At 49.7% G+C, this 17,491-nt stretch overlaps 1 protein-coding gene across 5 annotated transcripts in view; it reads right to left on the bottom strand.

The window, feature by feature from the left end:
• Positions 1–2,707: 2,707 nt before the first annotated feature.
• Positions 2,708–17,491, bottom strand: part of SRGAP2 (SLIT-ROBO Rho GTPase activating protein 2) — a 100,556-nt gene continuing 85,772 nt past the window's right edge. For 3 of the 5 annotated variants that reach the window (XM_039699395.1, XM_039699393.1, XM_039699394.1), the window contains 4 exons: positions 15,220–15,400; positions 14,283–14,429; positions 11,835–12,162; positions 2,708–8,495 (listed from right to left, as the gene is read on the bottom strand). In XM_039699395.1, the coding sequence (XP_039555329.1) occupies positions 8,112–8,495; positions 11,835–12,162; positions 14,283–14,429; positions 15,220–15,400 (1,040 nt within the window). In that variant the 3' untranslated portion in view covers positions 2,708–8,111. Of the gene's footprint in view, positions 8,496–11,834; positions 12,163–12,202; positions 13,074–14,282; positions 14,430–15,215; positions 15,401–17,491 lie in introns of those variants that run through there. The other 2 variants (XM_039699396.1, XM_039699398.1) reach the window with 2 other exon arrangements.

Genomic DNA, 17,491 nt, shown 5'->3' with positions numbered 1-17,491 from the left:
CGGCTGCCACCGGCACTGCCGGGGATTTGGGAAGCAGAGCCGGATCAGGATCCGTGCCCAGGGTCGGTGTCCAGCCCTGGTTATCTGTGCCAGCACGGGGTCAGTGCTCGAGGCCTGGCATGGACACAGCATCGCCTGGCAAGGCTGGCACTGTGTTGGGGCTCGCTGTCGGGCAGCTTGTGGGACAGGGAGGGATGTGGGATGTGGGATGCAGGTGACATACAGGGTGCAGAGCAGGATGTGGGATGCAGGATGCAGAATGGAATATCAAATGTGGGCCAGGGTGGGGTGCAGGATGTGGGATGCAGGGTGGGATGTAGGACAGGGTGGGATGTGGGATGCAGGTGACATACAGGGTGCAGAGCAGGATGTGGGATGCAGGGCAGGGTGGGATGCAGGATGTGGGATGCAGGATGGGATGTAGGACAGGGTGGGATGCAGAATACAGGGTGGAATATGTAATGTGGGCCAGGGTGGGATGCAGGATGTGGGGTTCAAGGTGGGATGCAGGGCAGGATGTGGGATTCAGGGCACTCTGCTTCCTGCACAGGGCAGAGCAGGGCTGCTCCTGTCCCTGCTCACTCTGTTTTCATTGTGACCAGCTCAGCAGCAGGGTCCCACTGTCAGGAATTACTCCAGGCTGGTGTGGATGTCTCTAAAGGCTCCATCCTCACCAATAAAGCCTCCAAAGGTCTGAGAGTTCATCAGCCTGTGGGACATCCAAACCTCGACACTGCTTCACCAGCCTGCACACAAACCCCACCCCTAATTAGTTCCTTAATTCCTGCTGAGCTTCGTTTTCCCATCCAGGGGTGAGTGCCTGGAGCAGCCTCCAGAGAGCTGGCAGAGGGCACAGCCTGGCCCTTTCCTCGAGGTTATCCAGGGATGCCAGGGCTGGGAAGGGGTGGCAGTCTCAGTTTAACCACACAAAAGCTGAAATCACTTTGATTGAAGTCGTTTTGCTGCAGCTCAGCTGACAGGAAGAGAAAGGGCTGGGTGACTTCTTGAAATTGTGTCTGGTTTTATTTTCTATGCATGTGAAACAGGAGCATCAGTCTGTCCCCACACTGCTGGCCAAGCCTGTGGCTGGGAGTGCAGGGAACTCACCCCCAACACCTGCCTGGCTTCTTCCTTATGCTTTCTTCTGCTATCCTTTCAGAAGTCCCAGCTCATTTCCTCTCCCTGGTTGCTCCATCAGCAGGATTTCCACCCCAACCCCATCTGAACCCTAGGACTGGATGTGCCCACGGGGGACAAACCCTGGTGTGGTGGGAGAGCGCATCTGGCACAGGCTGGAAGGGAAAAACACCCGGCCTTGAAAGCAATTTGTGACAAGAATTAATTGTTCCAGCTGGTGGCAGCAAAGCCCGAAGAATAAAGGACAAGCAGCGAGCTCTGTGTGCAGCAGGGACTCGTCCTTGGGGTCAGCAAACCCGAGAGTCCCACGAGCCCAGGGCTGTCCCCTCGGTGTCACTGTGACAAACCTGTGACATGTCCCTGAGAGCTGAACCCTCCCAGCACTCACCGAGGTGTTTCTTTGCTAAAAACCACCAAAACCCATTTCTTTGTTAAAAACCATGGGGTTTGTGAGGGAGGGTTGGTCCCACCTGTGGTTTGATGAGGGTTTAAGAGATGATCACAGCTTCTTCTGCTGGACAGTGACCAAGGGAAAATCAGAAATCCTTGTTATCTGTGCCGTCCCATTGCTGTTTGACTCCTATTTCATGTTTTAAAAACAAAAAGCCACCAGCAGCGTGCCCAGCTGGCTCTGGGCTGCTGTGATTTTGGAATAAAAACATCCTGGATTTCCTGAGATGTGGGACAGGGAGCACAGGGATGCTCACCCCAGGGACAGGGAGGAAAAATGCCTCAGTTAAACACCAAACCTCACTGAAAGTAAGTCATTCCTTCAAATCTTAAGAAAATGAAGCGAAAATGAACAGCCCTGCCACGTTCCCCCTCCACGCTCTGAAAAAGGCCTGTGGAAAAACCAAGATGGGGGCAAGCTGGTAATGATAAAATAATGATCCAATCCATAATCTCAATCTTAAATCCTCTTTCCTGAGCCAGTTGGGGGTCTGTTCTCCACAGGAAAATGATGAAGATTAAGCATTTTTAAATCAGGTCACTGCCAGGGAAGTGTTTGCCCCGGGGAATGCTGCTGTGGTGGCTGCGTGCGAGCCCAGGGTGGGGGAACACGGGGCTGGAATCAGGAATCAGTGGAGTCACAGAAAGAATGGTTTGGGTTGGGAGAGACCTTTCAAGTCTTATCATTCCACAGCAGGGACACCTTCCACCCTCTCAGGGTGCTCCAGCCTGGCCTTGGCACTTCCAGGGATCCAGGGGCAGCCACAGCTGCTCTGGGCACCCTGTGCCAGGGCCTCCCACCCTCCCAGGGAACAATTCCTTCCCAATATCCCATCTAAACCTGGCCTCCTTCAGCTTCAGGCCATTCCCTTGTCCTGTCACCCATGCTCTGTCCCCGTTCTCTCTGTGCCACCACGCTGCTCCTGCCCCTCTGCCATGGAGTGTCCCCGTGCCCAGGATGGCACCAGGAGCTCCTGGCTCCTGCAGATCCTTCCTCACCCACTCAGCAGCACCTCCAGCAACATTCCTGAGCATTGCAGAGCCCCCAGGCCACGCTCTGCCTCTGTCCCACTCAGCCCCAGGACATCACACACCAGCACCCTCAGGTCAGTGTTTCCACCATACCCAAAACATTTATTTCTCCAAAACTATTGCTAATGACAATGGATACATTTTGTTGCCCCAGTATGGATTTAACACTTCCAACACATCGACTCCTAATACTGTACAAGACTGTACCAAAAAGGGGGGGGAAAACCAAACCAAAAAAAGGCTGTACCTCCATATTGTACAGAGTTCTATGTACAAAGTACAATTTTACACAGTTTAATATATACACCATATATATATTGGTGTAGAAGACATGAAACAGTGGAAACTTGTTTTAGCAAGAACATTCCATCCCACCATGAAACAACTGCTGCTGACAACCCCAGGTTCAGACAGAAAACCACAATTCCTACACTTTGCAACCCGATTTTCCTGCCTTCCAGCAGGACCACTGGAAATCAGAGATGGATTTCAGCACTTGCCCTGTTTGAGCTACATCGAGCTGGGCTTTCAGAGAAGCTGCTGCTCACAAGTATTGCTCCAGCAGTTTGGCACACTCACGAGTCCAACCCCTCGGGCTTGGGTTGTTCTTCACACCTCAGGGCTGTGCCTGGAGGAAAGGCTGGTGAAGTCCACTTCAGGAGTAAGGTTACTACAGTGCCTCAAAAAGGACAGGCCCACCTACGATTCCCACTGCAGACTGCTGAATATTTACCCTGTGTGAAGCTTGGCAGATCAAGTATTAGCACGGCAGGGAGCTGCCTTCCCTCTCCACCTTCCCCTCTTTTTGGCCCATCGTTGAAAAACACTTTCATCCCAAACTACGTTAGAGGAAGCACAGAATTTAACAGGAAAAAAAAAAAAAAAAGAAACCCCAAATCAACAAAACCCTTGCATTTTCCAGGCCTTGAACTGCTGTTTTGGCATCTCTAGAGCCACCCAAATAGATGGTTTGCTGCTAGAAGAGCCTGGAAAAGAATTCATCTGCCTTGTGGTGGGCGGTCGGCGGAACCGCTTGTGCGCGACACAGCCGGGGCCACCCGGCCCCGCAGGCACAGGCAGAGGGTCAAGTATTTCTATTTTTGTTTCTTATTTTCAAGTACCAGGTTGTCACACAGACACAGAGACATGGAGAGCTGACGTGGAAGGAGCTCCAACCCCAAAGTTCAGCCCGTGAAGCGCTTGGTGATCCCCCAGAGCTGGTGCTGGAGCGTCCCTGGGGGAAGGACGTTCCCTCCTTTCCACCTCTTGTGCCACCAGCCCACTAAAGGAACAGCTTCATGTCCCCAGCTGCATTTGTGGGGCATTAGCCAAGGCCAGATGAACCCAAAAAAGGGCTGGGTTTTTTTGTGAAAGCTAAAAATCTCAAAATAAATACATCCCCAGCTTGTTAAACTCAATTTCCTGTTCTGTTCAGGCCCATAAGCAATGGAAATGCCCCAATGCTCCTCTTTTCCTGTGGGTTGTGAAGCAGTTCTTGAAGCAGTTCCCTACCCAGGGGAGTTCAGCGTGTTTGCACTTTGGGGCACATCCCTCTACACCCAGGGCTTGGTCCTGCCAAGCACAGGTGCCCCTCACCAGTGCCACGCCTGGGGGGACAGGGGCACCTCCTTCCTCTCCCTGCTGTGCTCAGGGATGTGCTGGCCAAGGGCTGAGCTCAGCCTCTCATGGGATCCATCCAACTGGCTCAGCAGGGATTTTTGGGGCATTTTTCCACCATTCCTGATTGCTCACTGAGGGCATCACCTCCTGGAAGTGTCCCCTCCACATGGATCCCACCAAGGGAGGGCTCCCACACCCCTGGGAAGGAGCTGAAGTGCTGAGAACCGGAGACGTCGATTTTTGCAGAAGAACATCTCCCAAAAGCTCCAGAAATCCCCAAACCTACGCCATGCTCCACAGGATTTGAGGTTTTTGACACAGAGAAGAAGAGAAGTAAGGCAGCAAACTCCACCTGCAATGAGCTTCTCCTGTCCCAGTATTGCTGGAGCTCTTCCAAGCGCGCTGGGTCGGCCCCGTACCAAGTGCAAGGTGGGGAGCTACAACAGATGGGATTTCTTGCCAAGCTGAAGTGTTTTGATTCAGTAAATAAATTTATGAGAACTCGGTTACCTTAACCTACTTTTGTGCAAGAACAATCTTGCCTTAAAAAAGAAAAAAAAAAAAACTAAAAAGAAAAAAAATAATCAACAAAAACTCCCAAAACCCAACACATGAGGTATTCAGCACAGGAAACCCAAAGACTCCTTTTGAACAGGTATCAAAATACAGACATATACAACAACTTTTTTTTTTTTTTGTTCTGCTGTCACAGTGCACTCTAATTATTTACTCATTTTTGTTGCAATAAAATACCCAGTAGAGATAAAATGAGAAGGTTTGATCGTGTCCCACTGCTCGGACATGAAGGACAAATTTACAATTCATAAACTTTGGACGACCTCAGAGAGGCAGAAATTAAGCAATGGTTAAAGCACACTGCTCCATTCCCAACTAGGGAAATAACCCAGAAAAGGTCTGAGCTTCAGAAACCATTCAGATTGATCACCTAAAACCACGTTTCATTTTAAAAGTTTTTAGTTTTTTTTTTGCTTTGGATTATTTCAATCCAACACCTGATGAACAAGGTTCATACAAAGCACTATCCAACAGACAGACGTCATTCCAGTTATCAAACACTTCTTTTGTCTTCATATTCGACACAAACGTTACAGGAAAAGTCATGAAAAGAGGAATTTCCTTGGAAGAGCTAAAATTTCTTGGGGATATGAAGATGTGGAGTGCCATTGGTACCTCCCCAGGCAAACCACGGAGTCAGACCTGTCCTCAGGGAGGGAACATTTCCAGTTCCTCCTTCCCACCTTTCCGGCAGCCACTGCTCACAAACCACTCGTGGCAAACGTCCTCTCAGCCTTGTGTGTTCAGAGTGAGGAGGACAAGCTGAAAATCTCCTTTTCCCCCACGATTTTGTGTGTGATTTTCTTGTTTCATCCCTCCCACGTGTGATTTTTCCGCGCGAGGAAGAGGAAGGAGGAGCTTCAGCCTGTCCTATTGCTTGTTGTCAATCACAGTGCACACCAGAATTCCAGTTGAGTTGCTCCATATCCAGGTGATCCTGCCAAGCACCTTGCCCTTGGCAGCAGGATTGTCCCAGAGCTGTGGATGCTAGAGAAGCACAGTAATAATTCAGATACAGACAGTTGCTGTTACAGTAACCTGAAGTCTTTTTTTAATTTTTTTTTGTTTTTGTTTTTGTTTTCCATCTAATTTCACACTTCAGACCTTGAAGCTGGAAAAGAGCAGCTCCTCCAATGTGCTGTGCGTGGCTGAACACTTATTCATAGGAATATTGAATGCTAGGCATAAAAATATAAAAAAGAAAATAAGGCATTAAAATGAGGCAAAGTCAATTTACAGAGATCCTGCTCTTGACACAGATTAACTTTGGTCATTTGAGACCAAAAAAAAAAAAAAAAAAAGAAAATAAATCAAAAAACCCAAAAATTCTTACTAAAAAGGAAATGCCAGAAAGTTCTGCCTGAGCAAAAAACTACAAGTTTAATCATTCTATTTGTTTTTTTCCCCCAAAAGAACAAGTGATTCCTTGGTGGTAGAAGTCCATCAGAACCTGAGAGCAAAGGTGGCTGGTGGCACTGGTGGCATCTCCTGGAGGGCAGGGACAGTCACACTCGTACCGTGGGGTCCCCCAGGGAAGCTCAGGAGAAAGGGAAAATGAGGAGTGTTCTCACCAAAACCTTCCCACTGCTCCCCAGTTCCTGCATGCCCTCAGCTCAGGGCCCAGAGGAAGCTGGCTGTTTGGAAAGTCATTAATTATGGATTGATTGCTTCTGTAGAAAGGGGGTTGTGCGTGTGGGGATGGACAGGGATGCAGGAAGACCCTGTTCCATATTTCCAAGTATCATCCTAAATGCATGAGAAAAGGACATTTCAGCAACTCTTCTTTGTTTCTTCTTTCTTAAGTGCCAATTAAACTGACTTTGCAGTCACCAGGAACTCACAAACTGCAAGGAAACTCAGCTTAAATGGGTGAGAAAAAATGACTTTTCTTATCTTGGCCTGGATTCATTACTTGATGGCAGCCTAAGATGTGCAGCTTGTTTGAAATCCCAGAAAAGCTGAGGAACGAGGCGAGCCCAGGGTCAGCCAGTCTCCACTGCTAAGTGGCACAAGCCTTTTAATTATTAAATTAAATAACTGTGGGCACTGTGGAGAATTCCCAGGGGAGTACAAAAGAGTCCGTGGATGCTGCTGGCTACGGATAAATACAAATAATACCAAAGGATTCATTCATTCACAGGTCAGCCCTGCATGGAGCAGGCGTGGCAGGGAGCACGGGGGGCAGCCACTGCAGAGGCCACGTGCTGTCACACCCCTGTCCCCAGCAGCGGCCCCTGCACTGCTCTATGAGAGCAGAGAGGGACAAGGCAGGGAGCTGAGAACTCCTGAGCGAAGTTTTTACAGTGCTTGGCGCTGGCATGGGGGTCAGGATCTGTCCTGAGGAACGGGCAAACCAGCAGAGTGTGTCTTGGGGATGGGCTCCCAGCAGAGGATGCTTGTTTTCAAAATGATCTCTTTTTTTTTTTTGTTTTGTTTTACATTCAGTCTCCCGAGAGCAAACACCACATCAGAGCCCACGGGCTGAAAATGCCACTGGAAACAATAAAGCTGCTTTTAAATATGGGAGAGCAAAGGGGGAAACCAGTGAAGATTGTCCATAAGCAATGACTGGGCTCTTTCTTGTGCTCCCAGAGCTCAGGAAAACATGTTTGTTTATATTTGCACAGACACGTCTCACGGTGAACTCCACAAAATCTACGAGTGTTCCAGAGTAAACTCATTTCTCCATGACAAATAAAGCATGAGGCTGGATGGCCAAAGGCTTTGGCCCTGAGGGGGAGGAATGGGGAGCAAACAAACAAAACCAGAGGATGTGATGGAAGTCGAGACAGACCCTTAACCACCGTGGCACCAGCGGGCGACGGAATAATAATAATAATAATTATAATTATTATAATAATAATGCACAAGAAACAGGCATGTCCAAGCTCCACGTAACCAGTGGCACCAAAACATGCAATAGACTAAAATCTATCCTATTGTTTCCCTGTGGTAAATGAAACACAGAATACAGGTCACTACACCAGTATCCCAAAACAGGACACCACCAAAGTTCCTTCCAGCGGCCGAACACTTGAACAAGGCATCAAAATCCAACTCATCCCTTGGTGTTTTCCTGCTCAGCTTCACAGTGGCTCATGGATTGTGGATTTCCCAAGCGTGGCAGGAGCTGTTCTGGGGACGTGGGACGAGGCTGTGGCCGCTCAGGAGCTCCCAGCAGCTCCCAGCAGCTCCCCTTCAATCCAAGCATTCGTTAAATAGGAATTTTCATGTCTTTGCCGGAGTCTCTCCATCTGGAACAGCAGGAGTTGTACCCAGAGAGCAGCAGGGGTGCATCAGACAGTACAGGACTTGTCAGGGGGCTGCTGGGCTGCAGAGGAGGCCACGCCGGGGGTGCTGGCGCTGGTTTTGGGGAACACGGCGGGCTTGGGGCGCGTGGCCGGCGGCTTCACCTGCGTGGCCATTTTGACAGACTTGACGGGCCTGAAGGTGCAGGGGATGTCCCCAGCAGTGCTGGCACTGCGCTGGAAGGGGGGCTCAGTGTCCTTGAGGAGCTGGGTGTGCAGGGGGCTGGAGGGCTCCGAGGTGGGGGCCACCACCGGCGAGGTTTTCAGGGGCTCCAGGGTGTCCAGCACGACGTCGGGCGCGTGCTTGACGCTGCTCTGCCGCTCCAGCTCCCGCAGCTCGTTCAGGGCCGAGTTCATGGTGGCTTCAATGTCCTGCAAGCACAGCAGAGGAGCACGGTGAAGGCACGGCCCAGACACACAAACCACCAGATAAAAGCCAGGTTTTGAGCATGTTTTTTGTTTTCTAAACACCGACCTCGGGTCAAGGACGGAACCGTGCAGCACCGCATCCTGCGGCCAATAATCACCAAAATTTCCCAGCAATAGGGAGCAAAATAATTGCTAGCATTGCCTTGATGCTAGTCTGGCCCTTCAATGCTCCTGATGCTGCCCAGACTTCAAAGCAAAGCCCCACATGGCAGCAAGGAACAGAACCAAAGCATTGGTACCCATTCTTGCAGTTTATTTGGCACGTGAGGTTCAGGAGAGTAAATTCCTGAAGGGAGCACTGATGGCTTGGATACTGGGCCACACACTGAATGCTGGAATCCTCGTGGGCTCCTGCTGCCTCACTGGTTTTCCTGCTGAGCTGTTCCCAGAAATGTATTTCACAGGACTCAGAATTTTAGAAAACACAGAAGATGCCAGAAACACGTGTAGCAACCAAAACTGGCCCTTCTCCTTCCTCTTAAAAACCATTACAGTTTTTAACAAATAAATATAGAGAACATTTGAGCTAAAACCATGGGGGTTTTGTCTCAGGACCTACACGTTGTCTGCTGGAGAGTGCAGTGGTGCACAGAACTCCCTGGGGAGCAGCAGAGCTCAGCCTGGCTGTGACTCACACTTTTGGCTGCAGCTTTCCAGCTTCCTCAGAGCTTTTTCAGGGGGTGGAGAAGGTAAATCAGTCAAGGAATGGTGGAAGAAAGCAGAGGCAGAAATCTGACACCTCCCACTCTATCTTGAGGCCAGGCAGATTTTTGTTATGAAGTTGGGGAAATATGTAAGATGGTTATTGGGTGGTGCTTGAGCAGATACTACAGAGAAAAACACTGATTTAACACAGCTTGGGTTTTTCTCCTTCCTCTTTTCTATTTATTTTCCCCTCCTCTTTCCTTTTTGTCCCCAGACTCTTCTCCAGTGAAACAATGGAGTGAAGGTTCTGGCAGGGAGAGGAGACAGAACAACTTCAGTCAGAGCCTAATTGCAAAAACAAAGAATCTGATTTATATCAACCAAAGCCTCAGAAGGACAGGGAAGCATGAAGACAACAGGAGCTGTACACCACATTTCCACTTTAACAAATGGGCTTAAGGTAGTCAAAATGGCAAAATCCAAATTCCCATCAGCATTAAACCCATTGAGTTTTAATGTGCCCCTTATTTATTATGTGGAGCTGCTGTTTTGTCAATAAAAATTCAGTTTATTTCTCAGGTATTTCCCCCCAGCTCCTTAGGAACCTGCAGAGCCTGAGGCAGGCAGAGCAGTCAGGTCTCCAGGGCTGCCTTTGTAACCTGAGCCTGGAGCATTCCTTGGCTTCAGGCAGAGCCACCCATCCCACCCTGCAAACAGTGGGTACAGCCAGATGCAAGTGCAGGCACATCCACCTGGGAAGAGCCCTCTGGAAGGGGGAAATCTGTAAATTCACACTTTTATAGCCTGACTTCAGTGTCCCTGTGTAAACAACTAACTCCTGAAAACCAGCAGGGTTGTGTTCAGAGCTGGCTGCTGATCACACTCTGAGAAGATGAGGATGCCACAGGAGCACTGCACTCCCCTCACCCCGAGTCAGCAGCCTGCTGTTATTTGGGCTCTGCTGCTCCAGGTGCTTCCCACGTTGTGGGTTTGTATGTGCTGAGTGTTTCAGTGGTGACACTAGCAGGAATACCTTGCATACTCCATTGTGTACACCAAATAACAGGCAAAACTATCAAAAAAGTTTTTATCATACAGAAAAGCAGGAAATGGATTTGCAGAGAGTTCTCAAAATCTTGCAGAGATAGCAGATGAAAGTATAGACATGGATGTCACACCACAGGCAAGCCTGCACCACTGACAGGAGAGTATTAAATCCACAAGAAACACTTCATTTCTCTCATGTCAGTTATGGTTGCTCAATTCTCTGCTGGCACCTTTGGAATCTGTTGTCACTTTCTGAAATGGGTGTTTTTAGTGTTGAGATGAAATTCTGGGTAACCAACAGGGCCAAGATTTTATGGAGGAAGGACCTGACTCAAGCTGCACCAAGGGAAATTGAGGCTGGATATTAGGAAGAAATTTTTCACAGAAAGGGTGATGAAGTTCTGGGATGGCTGCCCAGAGGTGGTGCAGTCACCATCCTTGGTGTGTTTAACAAAGCCTGGATGTGGCACTGGGGGCCAGGGTGCAGCTGAGGTGTTGGGGCTGGGATGGATTTGATGATCTTTGAGGTCTCTCCCAGCCTGGTGATTCTGTGATTCTGTGACTGTTTACCTTCCCTCAGGAAAGCAGCCTCAGTGCCTGCACACAGAGAGGAGCAAAGCCCAGACTGGGGCTGTGTCCTAAGCTAATATTGCACTGAGAGAATCACAGAATGTTTGGGCTTGGAAGGGACCTCTGGAGTCCAACCCACTGTCCAGGCAGGGTCACCTGCAGCAGGTGATACAGAAACTCATCCAGGTGGCTTTGGGGTGTCTGCACAGAGGGAGACTCCAGGACCTTCCTGGGCAGCAGTTCAGGGCCTGCACCCTCGTGGACAGAAGCTCTTCCTCACGTTGAGGCTGAACTTTTGTTTTAATCTATGGCTCCTTGTGCTGCTGCTGAACAGAGCCTGGCACCATCCTGACACTCCTTGGGGACATTTTATCCTAAATTGTCTTGTTCTGTTTATACTGAGTAAGAAGTTTTGCACCTTTAAGACTTGTTCCAGAGAGTGCAGGGGGGAGGAAGAAGCCGCAGTTTGTTTTCAGACACTGCACTCACTCCTCCCCATTCCTGCTCCTGGGCTGTGCTGTCTGCGGATGGACAGACAGCAGGACAGAGCTCTCCTCTGCTTTTAGTTTTAGCTAGCTGAGGCAAAGAAGTTCCCTGGACTGTGGTTTTCCTTTTTCTTGGACCTATTCAAACCTGCTCTGGCCTGAACACCAGCAGAGCACTGCCAGCCCCACCTGTGGCCGCCGGGCCGGGCCTGGGCCGCGGCGTTTCCAGCACCGAGGGCCTGATCAGAGACTGAGTGAGCCCAAGGAGGGGACTGTTCTGAGTTTGCCATCTCTTTTTGGAGCAGCAAGAGGTTTTATTGTTTAATATTCTTTGGGTTTTCTTGTTTAATAAACAGGTTTCTTTCCACTTTTCTCCAAGGAGGTATTTTCTCCCGAACCGGCTGCGGTTCGGGGCTGATTCAATCTGCTTTTCTAGAGGAGCCCCTTTGGGGGTTCTCTCCCAAATCTGCCCTGACCCAGAACACCTGGCAAAGGGATTTTCATCAATACCAGTGGCACGCACAGTGCTGCTCACCTGCGCGATGACCTCGGGGTCCAGGGGCCGGTGGTTGTTGAAGCTCTTGGAGCGGCCGGCGGTGACGGCCTTGCGGATCTGCGGGCTGTCCATCCTGCTCTTCAGCGACGAGTGCCGGCTGATGGAGTTCAGGCTGCCGTGCCCACTGATGGAGCATTTGTCTGGAACCTCCTTGGGAAGACTTTGGCTCATAATGGGCTGAGATGAGGGCCTGGAAGCGGCTATGGCCCCGGGGGAGGCTGGTTCTGCCAGGGAACTACCTAGGCCGTGGCTGTCACTTTGACGGAACGCTCTTCTGATGCTGCCTGACTCTGGTTTCTTTCTTTGCCTTCAGTCACAAAAGCAAAACAAGTCAATACAAGCAGGTACAGGGCTGTCATTTGAAGATATCCCCCCAAAACAACACACAGGACAATGGGGAGAGACACAGAGGTACCCAGATTACAAACAGACCCAGGGGTTGAGGAGTGATTGCGGTACAGTGAAATAATTATAAATTATAAATTATAAATCATTCCAGTTTCACGCTTCTAACAACAAGGCTGAGTCCTGGCAGCTGTGCACATTCATAGCAAAACCAGAAAACTTGGGTGGAACGTGATTAACTTGGTCAAGAGGAGAAGAATTTATACTGGAACAAAAAAAAATAAAAAAACCCTCTGTGCCATCGACAGGTTTTGATGATGTGTTTTTATTACATTCCAAGAGCAGAGCTACAATCTTTGACTGGAGGACACAGTATAAGTCTACTAAGCTCCTGGCCCAAGGCATCAAGTTATTTTTTTCAGAGATCAGCAAGCAAAGACCCCCAGTTTGGGGTTAATGATCATTTCCAATGATTGCTGGTGGTAGGAGATGGTTCTGTTTCATGGCTTTGGCAGGACCACAAGGCATGGGCTACAGATAAACCAAGGGATGATGTCAAATGGATGAACTGGTCCAAAGAATTTAGTTTCTACCCCAGCACCATGAGGTCTGACAGCACGATTCCACTCAAATCATGGGAAGGCCAATGCAGCAGAATACTTTATGCCATAGGTCTGAAGCTTGGCATCCATTATACAGGGAAGGATCCATTTATATATAGCACCAGCCCCATGAATAACTGCAAGAAAGTGTTAACTCCAGTAGGATTTTGGCATCCAAATAATAATTCAGTGGGTGGCACAACTGTCATTGCGAAACCATCTGATTTAATTTTGCTCAAGTCTGTTCACACATAGGTCAGAAGATTCATTCCTAAAGAAAAAACAACAAAATGAGTCTTATGCTACTTATTGCTAAATATCAGGTTCCCTAGTAAAGGGAAAAAAAATCCCCAAAAACTAGGGTGGACATTCCCCAGGCTTCTAAAGAGCACTACACACAACTCTACCAAAGCCAGCAGATGGTGAAGCTCCAGCACAGGTCTGTTATTACACAAATCTCTCCATAACTGGCAGGATGGCCACTCCAGTGGCTCAGACAGCAAATATCATAAAGGAAAGCCCAGTTCCCAAGCTGATGCAGATTAACAGGGCTTGCCAGACATCAGTGGAGCTCTGCTGAATCCCATAAGGAAGGCCCAGGCTCTCTAGGCCATGAGCAGGGTCCAAACCTTTTAAAAGGATGCATTTATGCTAATGCCTTTATAGACTACATTGTGTTAAATTAGCTGAAGGTTAAGAACATCCCCTCCCATCAAACTGTAATTATCACATAAAACCTTCACTGCACAATGGAGAGAGGTGGGGGTTTTTACCACAAAGGAAATAATCAGAAATATACGGGGATAAATCTGTCTAGAAAAACTATTTAACAGATCATGGAATTTAGTCTGCTACTAGCTTGATTTTCCAGCTTTTTATTATGTTGAGTGTTGGCTAAAGCAACAATTTCTGGTGGAGGAGGCAAGGTTAGAGCAACAGGGGGTTGTGCTGTTCCACTGCAAGCATATGGTTAGTAACCCGAGGTGAGGAGTGCTGCAGAAACAAAGGAGTGCTCCAGGCAGTGCCAGCTGGTAGGACTGCAGGTATGGCATTTATCACAAACTGGGACACAGCTTCCTGGAGGAGCTGTCCCCCCAGCCCATCAAACAGCACGTGGGGGAGACGTGACAGATCACACAACACGAGGAGGGATGGGGACAACGACACGAGATCTCAGCCCAGCACTCCCCTCCCTTCCTCTGTCTGCTCAAGGCACAGAACAGGGCATATTTGGGACAACAGGACCAGATGGCACCTTGGAGACAGGGAAGAGAGGCCAGTGGGGTTTCAAATGAGCGATGGCCACGCTGGTGACAGAGAGGGGACAGCAAAATGCGAGTGAGTTAAAAGAGGGGGAGGCAGAGAAAAGGGGTGGCAGTGCTGGTTAATGAATCATTTTCAGGGAAGGAAGCATTTCACTGGACTCATCACCAAGCTCTTGACAGGTGATGAGGGGGAAACAAAGCAAGGCTGCTCTTACTTGTTGATGTTTGCAAGGTAAATGTCTGCGACGTGGCCCCCGCTCGGGCAGCTGGCACCAGCTCTGGCTGTCACCTTCTCCTCCGGTGGCTCAGAATTGATTTCTATTTCCGACTTGGGGCTGGACCTTTCCGACATCCCATCCTCACTAGGAAGGAGGAGGGGAGGGTATCACAACCACAACAGCAGCAGCAGTGCTGGGTTTGCAGTCCAGCACTGTGCAAGTGTACAGCAGCACGGTGTGAGGGTCCTGAGAATCACCAGTGTCCTTCAAATCACCGAATGGTTTGGCTGGAAGTGATCTTAATCATCTTCTTCCACCCCCTGCCATGGACAGGGACATCTTGTGCTGCCCCAGGTTGCTCCAAGCCCTGTCCAGCCTGGCCTGGGGATGCAGGGGCAGCCACAGCTGCTCTGGGCACCCTGTGCCAGGGCCTGCCCACCCTCCCAGGGAACAATTCCTTCCAATACACCCATTCTAATCCTGCATCCTACAGCTATTCCCCCTCCTCCTGAGCACCTGATTCCCGTGAACACCCTGGAGACCCCAGCTGTGCCACACACCAGAACAATTCTTTCATCACCCCTCCACCTCTGTGAACTCCCCTATATGAAAATCCAAACTCTCCAGTGGCGTGTGGCCACAAAGCCCCGTGCCAGGGTGGCACCACCCTCACACTCCTTGGGGACATTTGTGTGGATTAGCGGGCTCCCCTCTCAGCCTTCTCCTCTCCAGCCTGACCAGGCCCCACTCCCAGAGCCTCTCCTCATCCAGAGCTGCCCTGCAGAGCAGGGAAGGGACATGAGATTAAATCCCACCTTGCGCTCAAACACCTCCTGCATCCCACTGCAGCTTCTTAGCTGGGTAACAATTAGCCCAGTATCATTCTAGCACACTGCCCGTTCTGGAGGCAGCCCAGGTGTGGGGTGGCACCTACGTGTCCTGCACCACGATGTACTGGTGGGGGATGAGGCCGTCGACGCCGTTGTGCCGTCCCTCCCACCAGTCGTCCGAGGCGCGCTGGTAGAGCAGCAGGGAGGCTCCTTTCTTGAAGGACAGCTCCCGTGCAGTCCTGCCCACGTAGTCAAACTTGGCTATGGCCTCTATGGGCTCACACTCTAGGAGATAGAAGGGAATAAAGAACATTTCAGTGAGCACTGGGGTCAGGTGGGCAGTCAGCAGGTTGAACCTGCCACAAAGCAGAGCATGAAGAGCAGCAAGTGTTCCTTCTTCAGGCAGCAGCAAGAGTCACAGGGGAACCCCTAAACTCAAGGATGTTGCTCTTTCATCCTTTACTCTCAGGTTTAGCTTTTCTATTTTCCAGGTTCTGTGCTGCTTCAGTGTGTGGGTCTGGGTTCACATTAGGGGATGGTGAGCTCTGTTCACAGAGACAAAACAATTCCTGCTCTAGCTGGGGACCAAGGACAAATGATCCAAATCTCAGCCCAAGAGCACAAACAATGTGGGCTGAAGAGAGAAAAACAAGCAGGATGGGACTTCATAACCTAAAGCTGTAATTAGACAATTAACTCCAATATGCAAGTGGAGCATAACTGATAAAAGTGAGAGACCCCGTGACCAGTTGTGCTTTTTGTGACCATTTTTGCTGCCCAAGGTGGACCCATTGAGGCCTCCTAATAAATCCCTGCTTTATTCTTTAGCTCTGTCTAGTCTCAGTTCTAGCTCAGCCTTCCCAAGGCATCAACCTCATCCCCACACAGAGGGCACGTTTGTATTTTCCAAGCCCCACACCCCCTCACATCAATTCAAGCCAACACTGACAGAAAAGGCAACAGCAGAATTAGGGTTTCATGAAAATCAAAAGGGTTTCATTAAAATCAAAAGGCTCACACTCAGGAGATGGAAGGGAATAAACAGTTCACTGAACACCTGGGCTCAGATGAGCAGTCAGCAGTTTAAATCTGCCACAAACCTGAGTATGAAGAGGATAAAGTGTTCCTTCCCTCTTAAGGCAGCAAAATTCAGAGGGGAACCCCTAAACTTAAGGATGTTGCCCTTTCATCCTTTACCTCATCCCCACACAGAGGGCACATTTGTATTTTCCAAGCCCTAAACCCCCTCACAGCAATTCAAGCAAACAATAATGAAAGTGGCAAGGGCAGAATTAGTGTTTCATTAAAATCAAAAGAGTTTCAGAGGTGGGAAGCAGTCAGGTACATTCCAGACAAAAATCTGCCCAGGGTTCTCTTCCTTAAAAGCAGCTGAAGTGAATCCCCTGGGCAGGCAGGGGAGGGAAACATCCTCTCATTCCAGGCTGCTTCAGAAATAAAGCATCAATTCAGAAGGAAATTTCTGCTGCCTGTGAGGCTCACCTGAGCCAGGAGAGAGGAATTCTGGCACAGTGGGAGGCCCTGCTCTTCATCCAAGTGTCATGGAAGCAAAGGAAAACATCCAGTGCCTCCAGAGCTGGGCTTGGTGCAGGGGTGAGGACACAGAGGATGCTCTGTGCCCACTCCTGCAGAGCTCCCACAGCAGCTCCAGCCATGCCCTGCCACTCATCCAGGTCCCTGCAGGACTCTGATATTATACAGAGGCACAATAAGGGCATTTAAGACACTCAGGAAAATCAATGTGGAATTCCCCTGGATTATTTTTAAGGCTCTGAAAAAAATCTGCCACTGTTTGAGTGTAAATGTGTATTCAGGCAGCTGCTGGTTCTGGGCAGGGATCAGGGGAATGGAGATGAGCTCAACCACACAGCCCCAGTGGGCTCCCTCTAATTACTTTAAAGGAGCTTTAATGCAGCCAAGCAATCCATGGAAATTGAGTTCTTTCCTGGAGAAAGAGATTTGTGGTTCCTTTGCCCTGATCAAAGAGAGATCTGCCACTCCACACAGAGATCTCTGCACCACAGGAGGCCTCTGCAGTGCAAGAGGAAGCTCAGATGGGCTGAGAGACCAAACACGAGGCACAGCTTTTCCAGATATTCCTTGGGAGAGGACATGCTCCAGGGGCTGCAGCTGCCTCTAGGCTGCGAGGAGGTAGCAGGGCTTGAGAAAATAATGCTGTGAATCCATCTGAGCCAGCTGGAGCTCCTCAGCCAGGCTGAGGCAGCAGAACAGAAAGCATCTCCCCCCAAAAAGCCCTGAAATTACCCAGCACCAAGTGACTGAAGGTAACCAGCATCAGGATCTGAGATCCACCCCAAAAACCCCTCCACTGCCACACTTGACAGCTCAGAACCCTCT

The sequence above is a fragment of the Passer montanus genome, unplaced genomic scaffold, assembly GCF_014805655.1.
Source record: "Passer montanus isolate IOZ18808 unplaced genomic scaffold, ASM1480565v1 scaffold132, whole genome shotgun sequence".
NCBI lineage: Eukaryota > Metazoa > Chordata > Aves > Passeriformes > Passeridae > Passer > Passer montanus.
The sequence above is the reverse complement of the archived record's forward strand: the minus strand, read 5'-3'. Positions and strand labels throughout refer to the sequence as shown.